At 40.4% G+C, this 10,140-nt stretch overlaps 1 protein-coding gene across 1 annotated transcript; it reads left to right on the forward strand.

Annotated features, from left to right (window-relative positions):
* Window positions 1-5,543: 5,543 nt before the first annotated feature.
* On the forward strand, window positions 5,544-7,680 carry LOC144583839 (vomeronasal type-2 receptor 26-like). The gene is made up of 3 exons (XM_078378738.1): window positions 5,544-5,564; window positions 5,685-5,811; window positions 6,585-7,680. Exons 1-3 carry the CDS (start codon window positions 5,544-5,546, stop codon window positions 7,487-7,489), a joined length of 1,053 nt encoding a protein of 350 aa, XP_078234864.1. The 3' UTR covers window positions 7,490-7,680.
* The last annotated feature ends 2,460 nt before the right edge of the window (window positions 7,681-10,140 follow it).

The following is a 10,140-nucleotide window of genomic DNA, read 5'->3' on the forward strand; positions in this document are numbered from 1 at the left end:
CATTATTCTATGATTTCACTCTTAGTTAAGTAATTAATTGCTTAGGAATGTTTGATATGCAAGTGCCTAGGACAGTGACCTCATTGCTATACCTTAAATATACCTCTCTTTCCATTATGTATTTGTTGGAGAACTTGACTTTGGCTAGTTCATATCTCCGTAGCACCCAAATCTCAGTTTTAATTCCCTTCCATTTTATATTTTCCTGAACCTAAACTTAGTTTTAGCTCAGCGTCGGTGCAGTTTTCAAATCTGTCCAAAACCTATAGTCTAGACTTCTTTGTAGCCCATTTTGGGTTGTCTCAGAAAATACATCAGATAATGTCATGTATATTAATAGTTATTTAAAACATTTGCATCAGGAAGTCTTTCTAACTCTTCTAAATATCTTAGAAAGTCATGTGGTAATCACACCAAAAATGTTTCTCTTTATAGATTGTTGACTGAAAACTACCAGCACATTCTAGCTTTGGCATTTGCTGTAAACGAAATCAACCAAAACCCTCGCTTGTTACCCAATATTACTCTGGGATTCAATATTTATGACAACTATCTTCATGCATGGTGGGCTACTCGTGTCACTGTTGAGCTTATTTCTTCAAGGAACAGGTGCGTTCCCAACTACAAGTGCGATAGCCAGGACCATCTATTGGCAGTCATTGAAGAACTGATCTCTACCTTATCTGATGAGACGGAAAACCTTTTTAGAATCTACAAGATCCCACAGGTAGATTGTATTTCCCAGTGTTTCTCATTCCAAATCTGTTTTTGTAGTACTGAGACAGAGATGTGTGTACCTGACAGCAGCAAGCATTATGTTATACATTCCATTGAAAATGTCTTATTCTATTTTATTGAGACATCTAGATTCTGATGCCAGTGATACAAATAAAATGCTAGTTGGTAACTCTAAAAGCAGCAACAACAAAGGGAACAGTGTCATAAAAAGTAAAAACAGACAAATGACTCAAGTAACAACAGCAGCAGTAACAAATGCCTAGAAGGTATGGTTTTTACAACCCTGGCCAGAACCCAGCTGAAAAAATATGACAGCAGAACTCCATTGGCACAAAATTCAGCTGCAACTATAACTTGTTGCAAGTGAAGAACTGAACTGCTGGACAGCACAAATGTTTAAGTATCTGGCTGTGGAATCAGAGCCTACTGCTTTTAGAGAAGGGAGTTTGTTTCCCTACTGCAGTGGTCCCCAACCTTGGGCCTCCAGATGTTCTTGGACTTCAACTCCCAGAAATCCTGGCCAGCAGAGTTGGTGGTGAAGGCTTCTGGGAGTTGTAGTCCAAGAACATCTGGAGGCCCAAGTTTGGGGACCACTGCCCTACTGTGTCTCATATGGGCTGGATTCAATGATCCTTAGGGTCCCTTCCAGCTCTCCAGTTCTACGATGATGATGATGTAGGCATTTGCTCATGTCATGTGATGGATGTGCATCAGGAGATGCCTGCACTGACTTCTTAACTTGTGTCACTTCACAGCTGAGGTTTTCATCGGTGGAGTTAACAGTGACAGGCATAATTAATAGGACTATAATCCTTGTTTAAAACTGGCCAAACACAGACCCATCAACTCCCCACTCCCCAAAAATTATCTTCCATATTTCAGTGGCACCCGAAAGTCTTTTCCTGCATATCGCTCCCAGTCATCTTTCTTCTGGTAAAAGGACAGCAAGGAGAACCTTAGAAATTAAGTATAGTTCTTGACAGAGATAATTGAAGAGCTGATTTGTTTTGGAAAGTAACCAAGTCAAGAGCATATGTTTAGGTGTCTGCATTCCTGGAACCACATAGGAACAACTATCTTTGGGCTTTAGGATCACACACTTTCTTTTTATTTTCAGCTTAAGCCAAGTTCTGCTGTATTCCATAAACCCTCTTGATGGGTGAGAGGCATTTCTTGTTGCTCCTGTTGTTGCTCCTTGAGTCATTTGCCTGTTTTTACTTTTTATGACATTGTTCTTCCTGTTGTTGCTGTTTTTAGAGTTGTAAACTAGCATTTTATTTGTATCACTGGCATCAGAATCTAGGTGTCTCTGCTCTTTTGATAGGTCACTGACTTTACAGATTAAAACCTGTTGAAAAAGCATTAAGATTCAATAGTGGTGACTTGCTCTCTCTATTTAGGGGAGAATCAATGGATCTCAGAGCACCATTGATATTTTCCTCCTTTCCTGGGGCTATGCTACTTCAGCATGGTCTTGAACCACATTTTTCAAATGAAGGACATGGTTGCTTCTTATACATTTTATTGCAGCAAATAAAATCAGAGGAAATCTTATGGAGCTAGCAATTGTGGCATTTAAATACATCATGTCACTGTAATATAAAGAAAAATAATAATCCAGATCAGCTTGAAAAATATCACTGTCTACGCCCTCCATGTATCTTTAGCTCAGATATGGCTCTTCTGCTGTCGATACAAAAGATGCCAGATTTCTGCCCATCTATCAGATGGTTCCTAATGGAAGGATTCAATTCAGAGGAATTATCCAGTTGCTTCATCATTTCAAGTGGAAATGGATTGCGTTTTTGGCTGCAGATGAGGAGATATTAGAATGATTCCTACGTGTAATGCTTCCTGAATTTTTGGACAATGGCATCTGTTTGGAATTGTTCTTAAGTTTCTATTATGATGTTGTCAGTTCAGATTATGCTATAAGGGCTATGCAGATTTACAATAAAGCCATGAACTTTAAAGCCAATGTCACAGTTGCCTATGGAAGTGCAAGTTCTATAATGCTTTTGAGACGGTTCCTAAGTCAAGGCATTGGACATGCCATGCAAAAGTCAAGTGGCTGTGTTTGGATTCTAACAGTTGGTATGGAATTGAAATTCTTTACCAGTAGGAAGTTTGGGGATGAACAAGCTTTCCATGGTGCTCTATCCTTTGCAGTTCATTCTACTGAAATTCAAGGATTTGTGGAATTCATTCAGAGCAGACATCCTTCCAGAACAAATGGAGATGGTTTTATGAAGGAGTTTTGGAGTGAGGCATTTGATTGTACTTTCCAGGATTCTGTTGTGGACAATGTGGGTGGGGATGTCTGTACTGAAGAGGAGAAACTAGAGAATCTCCCTCAGCATGTATTCCCAAAAACTGTAACTAGCCACAGCTACAGCATCTACAACGCAGTTTATGCTGTGGCTCATGCTTTGCATGCCATGTATTCATCCACCTCCAAAAATAAAGCAAAGATGAAAGGTGGAAGAAGAGAGCTTCATACTCTGCAGTCCTGGCAGGTAATTGGCTCAACATTTCAATGTGGGCATAGTTAATGCTTCACCAGGAGATTTATAAACACAGAGGTGATGGCTGTTCACATTAGGGCTGATCATTAGAGCTTTGTGAAAGTATCCTGCTTGAGTTTGAAACTCAATCTTAGATTTGAGTTTGATTCCCTTTAGAACTATTCCATCTTGATCTGATTCAATTTGAACCTGAGTCAGAATCATAATTCTGGGATTTTAATTTACAATGGAAAAATCAAATTGGCTGTAACGTTTTTGTGGTTTTTTTATGTAGGTGAAACTTAGTTACATTGTATTAATCTTAGAGAGAAATGCAAATGAGTTGTAATGTGGGAAAGATGTGATTTACATATAGTGACTTTTTTGCACAACATTTATGAAACAGGCTTTTTTTTTGACAAATATATATGAAATTCCGAAGCTTGTAGCCCGTTTTAACTTTACTATTTGATTATTTGATGACATTGAGTTTCACCTCCTCCAGCCCAAGTGAGAACACCTTATTTTCCCCATTGCCATGTGCTTTCACTATTTGGATTCATGCAAATATTCCTGAGATTTGTATATAAATGAAAGTGGATGAGCTATAAATCAACCCAAAATGAAGTGATTGCTATTTGTAAGACAATTCAGACCAAATTGCAGTAGATGGTATTCATACATGGCTGTCAGTCTTTCTTATTGTATTTAAATCATCAATGCATCTCACACTAATCTAGATCCACTTTGGACCTGATTGAAACCAATAGGACCAAATTAGTTCAGAAGCTGGAATTTGGTTAAATTAGTTTCACAGATCTATTGATAGTAAGAGAAGCAGAGTGATCATATGGAAAGGCAGATAAATAATTAGGACCATCTTATCTTTAACAATTGTCACTGTCCATTTGCATTTTTAAAAATTGTCTGTTTTCCTTTAGCTCCATCATTTTCTTCCATCTGTGTCATTTAATAACAGCGCCGGGGAAAAAGTTTTCTTCAATCAGGATTGGGAGGCAGTTACAGGATTTGACATTATAAATTGGGTCTCATTTCCTAATCAATCTTTCTTTGGAGTGAAAGTCGGAAGAACAGCTTCTCCAAATTCTCCAGATGAAACATTAATCATTAATGAAGATCTCATTGTATGGCACAGCTCGTTTAATCAGGTGATACATGAATGTAAGCATTTGGGGAAATATCCCAGTTTTAGATGTGAATAGTGAATTTTCTACTACAGCATGATATATAAAGTACATACATGGGCCTTGCACAAGATGTGAAGGAAATCATGGGTCTCAAGAACAATGGATCAAAATATTATATGAAACTTTAAATGAGCTGGAGTGTACTTTTTTTTCCATGAGAGTCCTACATACAAAATTGTTAGTGTCTAAAGTTCATTATATGCTGGCTGGATGGCTGAGTGGTTTCAGTATCTGACTGTGGAGCCAGAAATTAGGAGTTTGATTCCCTATTGTACCTGATTCGAAAGTAGAGATGGGCACTTACCATGTTTCAGCAGTTCAGCATGGTTCATCGGATCAGACCCATAGGTGTTGTGTGGGCTTCCCAGATTCAACACCCAGCCTCTTCCAGTGGGCGCCCACTCAGAAGAGGAGGCAGAGTAAGGAAGCCCATGGCATTGTTTCTGATTGGATGTCCATGGGAGGAGGTGGAGCATGGACTCCAATTAACACCTATGGGCCTGATGAACCAAACCATGCCAAACCACCAAACTGAGGTAAGTGTTCATCACTTTTCTTAAGTAAATAACGATAAATGTCAGAAACTTTTGAGAATAGGAAAGTCAAGTGTTTGACAGGACTTTCAGTTGGGGGTTAGAATGGCGAGGACAGGTTTATGTGGATGTGGTTCTTTTTAAGAATCATTTGTGTTTCTTTCCTGGATGTAATTATGGTATTTCTAATGAGCCTCGTGGCGCAGTGGTTAAACCGCTGAACTGCAGCCAAAACTGTGCTCACAACCTGGGGTTCAATCCCAGGTAGCTGGCTCAAGGTTGACTCAGCCTTCTGTCCTTCCGAGGTCGGTAAAATGAGTACCCAGGTCGCTGGGGGGGGCAATGTGTAGCCTGCATAATTAACTTGTAAACCGCCCAGAGAGTGCTTGTAGCACTATGGGGCGGTATATAAGCAGCACACTTTGCTCTTTGCTTTGCTTTGCTGTGACCAGTAGCCTGGTTAAGAGAGATTGCAGATCACAGAAATGCAGCAAGCATATTCAGTTCAATGAGCTTATGGTACAGAAGAAGATTCTATAGGACTTCCAGTTGAGGTTGGAATGGAAAGGACAGGTTTACAGGCATGTCCCCATCCCTTTCAATCCTACATTCACTTAGGCTGAATATTTGTATAGGGCTCATGAGATTCTAAAACTATTCTTTTGAAGACAGTTACTCTTCTTTTTTTCATTGGTGGACAGGTACAGCCATCTTCAGTGTGCAGTGCCAAATGTCAAGCTGGTTATAGGAAGAAGAGGAAAGAGGGAGAGATGTTTTGCTGCTATGATTGCATTCAGTGTCCCAAAGGATGGGTGTCTGGTGAGGAAGGTGAGCATTTTAGTGGTGAGCACATATCAATAAAACCAAGGTTCTCGATACTACTCGAACTGAACTTTATTGAAGTAAGAGAATGGAATACAAGGATAGGCTGAGTCTCTGATGTACCCAACCCAACAGCTCATTGGAGGGCTGAATTAACTTTATTAAACCTATGGTAAGTCCAGTCCTTTTCCTGGCCCAAGTTCTTTTCACAGGGTTGGTGCATTCCATAGTACCATATGTAGCTGGGATCTAGTTTTCCACACAGACTCCAGCTAGCTAACGACCTTTGAGGAGGGCTTCCATTGTCAGGTAAGGAACGTGGTGGCGCTGCAGGTTAAACCGCAGAAGCCTCTGTGCTGTAAGGTCTGTAGATCAGCTGTAAGGTCAAATCCACGTGACGGAGTGAGCGCCGGTCACTTGTCCCAGCTCCCACCAACCTAGCAGTTTGAAAGCATGCAAATGCGGGTAGATAAATAGGGACCACCTCGATGGGAAGGTAACAGTGTTCCGTGTCTAAGTCGCACTGGCCATGTGATCACAGAAGATTGTCTTCAGACAAACGCTGACTCTATGGCTTGGAAACAGGGATGAGCACCACCCCCTAGACTCAAACATGACTGGACAAAAATTGTCCAGGGGAACCTTTACCTTTACCTTCCATTGTCGGGCACTTATAGGCTCCTGGGTCTTCCAAGTCCTTGTCTCCAGTTGGCTCAATTAAAGATGCTCTTTTTGGTGCTTCCTCCACCAATGCTCTTCTTTTACTTTTCTTTCCTCAGACGTGGCTTACTGTGCTAGATGTCCAGATGACCATTATCCAAATAAGGACCAGAACTCCTGTGTTCCCAAGAGAATAACTTTCTTATCTTATGAGGAACCTCTGGGCATCACTTTAGCTATTTTTGCACTTTCATTGGTGCTGATAACATCTCTGGTCCTAGGAATATTTATGAAGTACCACAACACTCCCATCGTTAAAGCCAACAACCAAGACCTTACCTACACTCTTCTCATCTCTCTCCTCCTTTGCTTCCTTTGTACATTTCTGTTCATTGGCCGACCTGAGACAGCGACATGTATCCTCCAAAGTATGACCTCTGATATTATCTTCACTGTCACTGTTTCTACATTGTTGGCAAAAACTATTACAGTTGTCCTAGCTTTCAAGGCTATGCAGCCAGGATCAAGGATCAAAAAGTGGGTAGGGAAGAAACTGGCCAGTTTTATTATTCTTGCCTGCTCTACTCTTCAAGTGACTGTTTGCCTTGTGTGGCTGGTGACCTCTCCCCCATTTCCTGATACTGACATTCATTCATTGCCAGAAGAAATAATCCTGTGGTGCAATGCATCATCATTCCAAATACTTTTTTCTGAACTGAGCTTCACGGGCTTGATAGCCTTTATCAGCTTCACTGTGGCTTTTTTTGCCCGGAAGCTGCCGGACGGTTTCAATGAATCCACACTGATCACATTCAGCATGGGGGTATTTTGTATCATTTGGATGTGCTTTGTTCCAGTCTATTTGACTGCCAAAGGAAAGCACATAGTAGAGTTCGAAGTGTTCTTTTTCATAGCCTCTAATGCTGGGTTACTGGGTTGCTTCTTTTTCCCCAAATGCTATATAATTTTGTTGAAGCCTGAGTTAAACAGCAGGGAACAATTAAGAAGGAGAATAAAACACTAGAGAAGTATCGTGTTAGTGACAATATGCAGTCTCTTTGGCTAGAGGTGTAAATGGGAGCCAAGTCAAGGCATTTGTGCATTTCTGGGGTGACCATTGGGTGGAGCAAAGAACCAAAGGCATTGACAGGATGGAACAGAATCTCAATGGACGCCTCATCTTGAATTTTGCATTTGACCATTATTATGAGAAGTGGGGAAAGAGAGAGAAAAACTAAGGGAAATGCTCAGTGGGTGCAATGGGGAATGGAGAGTGTATGCTTTACTTCATAAATCTATCTAACTTGTCTTTCCTACTCCAAGGTCTTAGACTCAGCTGTTGAGGTCTGGTGGCTGAAGTACCATTAATTTAAGGTCTACCAAAGATAGTTGGATGAAGAGTACTGATGGGTCTTTAAATATTGTTTCACTGATAATCAACATCTAGCACCTAAAACAAATGATTTCTATTAGAAATTGGGATATTCGTATTTGTATACAAATATCCCAACAGAGCTTAATTTAACAAGGCTCTTGTGGGACCAGACCATCCACACACAGATCTTGCTGCAGCACTGGTCCTCCTCATCTTACTAATGGTACCCTGAGTGCCACTCTGTTCTTGCTCGGCTGGTCACTCCAGGCAGGGGGCAGGAGGATGAGCCTCCCCACACAGCTGCTGAGTGGCCAGCCAAGCAGGAAGAGAGTGATGCTCTGGGCACCACTGGCAGGATGAGTGGAACCGGTGCTGCAGCAAGACGTGTGAGTGGACAGTCTGGTCCCAGGGTCTGGACCCTCATTAGATCCAGTTGACTTGGGGATATTCGGATTCATATATGAATCCGAATATCCCCATCTCTAATTTGTATTGATGAAAGAGGCATACATGGACATTTTTTTGATTTTCTTCACACTATATTCCCTCTTTCTTGCACCCTTTCTTTCTTCTTCGCTCCCAGGAAACTCTTCATGCAATAGCGTTGAGATGGCTTTTGTCAGCAGCCAATCAGAACATCAGGCAGAGTGCAAATTTTGAATCTCTGTGTATGTGTGCTTTCCATGTTAGTTTGATTTCATAAAGTTGTTATTTGGTTAATGTCTGTATTTTTATTCTGTTAAAGTGGATATCTTTGTGGGTGGTATGGGACCATTTTCTTTGCCTCTGTGATGGGTGTGCACAGGGAAGATGGACTTTGTGTCATGCCACTAAGATGTGTGGGTTGTTGTTGTTTTAATTCTGTACTTTTTAAATATTGTACTGTTGCTTCCTTGAAGAAGACTGATTCTCTGTTAATTCTCTGTTGCCTCGTGTTACATTTTTAAGGCTTTTGTATTTTTTAATAAAGATTTTCAGAATGTAAGAGTAGGAAGCCCCAAATGAATGACTTGAAAGAGGTTCTCACTTTCATATAAAATTATAGGACAAGTTCATGAAATATATTAAATCACAGAGATATTGGCAAATCTTTGGGTTTGAATCTGAATCCAAGTCTTTGGTCTCAAGTCCCAAGCTGCAAGTCCAAAGCCCCATTGAAAACAAGTTTTTTTCTCCAGAAAAAAATGGGAGGGATTAATCAGTTCCAAGTCACATGTTAAGTCTGAGTCATCAAGGGGAAAAAAAACAAAAAAACTCAAGTAGAGTCTGAAGTGAGTCATTAGTGTCACTTAAGTCTGACTTGACAACAAGTCCCATGAATCGGGTATCCTCCCCTTGGTAAATTGAAAGAGACACTCCTCAAAAAAGAACTATCTTTATGTAGATATCAGATCAGGAGAGGTGGTGAAGATCTTTAGTAGATACTTTCTACAGCACTTAATAATTGTTTAAAATTAGAAAAATGTGACAGAGTTATTTCAACGATATGTTAAATTAATATAGCGAAAGATGTTCACCAATTATATTTTATTAAATTTTTATCTCATTGCTGTGCCCCATGGTGGTTACCTAGTCACAGTTTTGTGCACCATGGAGAACAGTAGTGTATTTCCACTTGAATTATAGTAATAAGGTCTACATGTGATATGCATATTAATTTAAATTAACGTATACAAATGTAATACAAACATTTGCATTTTGTGAAGAATGTCCTCCATCCTGGCAGTCTGCTTAGTGGGAACCTGACCCTGACAGGAATTCCTCTTTATATCTTTCTGTACAGTAATGAATGCTATTGTATCACAGCTAAATGATGTTATACCTATGATACTAATTAATCTTTCCCCATAAATATGTAAATAAACCCTTCCATATTACATAGTCTATCATTTATTTTAAGAACAGTTTAATGATAATAAAGGGACGTGGTGGCGCTGTGGGTTAAACTGCAGAAGCCTCTGTGCCACAAGGTCAGAGGACCAGCAGTCATAAGATCAAATCCACGCGAAGGAGTGAGCGCCCGTCACTTGTCCCAGCTCCCACCAACCTAGCGGTTCAAAAGCACGCAAATGCAAGTAGATAAATAGGGACCACCTCGATGGGAAGGTAACAGCATTCCGTGTCTAAGTCGCACTGGCCATGTGTCCACGGAAGATTGTCTTCAGACAACGCTGGCTCTATGGCTTGGAAATGGGGATGAGCACCGTCCCCTAGAGTCGAACATGACTGGACAAAAATTGTCAAGGGGAACCTTTACCTTTAATGATAATAATATTCCAGTTTTATTGTATGTGGATAAA

This window comes from Pogona vitticeps, chromosome 6 (genome assembly GCF_051106095.1).
Source record: "Pogona vitticeps strain Pit_001003342236 chromosome 6, PviZW2.1, whole genome shotgun sequence".
NCBI lineage: Eukaryota > Metazoa > Chordata > Lepidosauria > Squamata > Agamidae > Pogona > Pogona vitticeps.

Coding starts and splice junctions, on each gene's coding strand:
- LOC144583839 (XM_078378738.1), top strand. CDS start 5,544: ATGGAAAGGACAGGTTTACAG. Junction 5,565..5,684: donor TGGAAAGGACAGGTTTACAG/GCATGTCCCCAT, acceptor ATTGGTGGACAG/GTACAGCCATCTTCAGTGTG. Junction 5,812..6,584: donor ATGGGTGTCTGGTGAGGAAG/GTGAGCATTTTA, acceptor TTCTTTCCTCAG/ACGTGGCTTACTGTGCTAGA.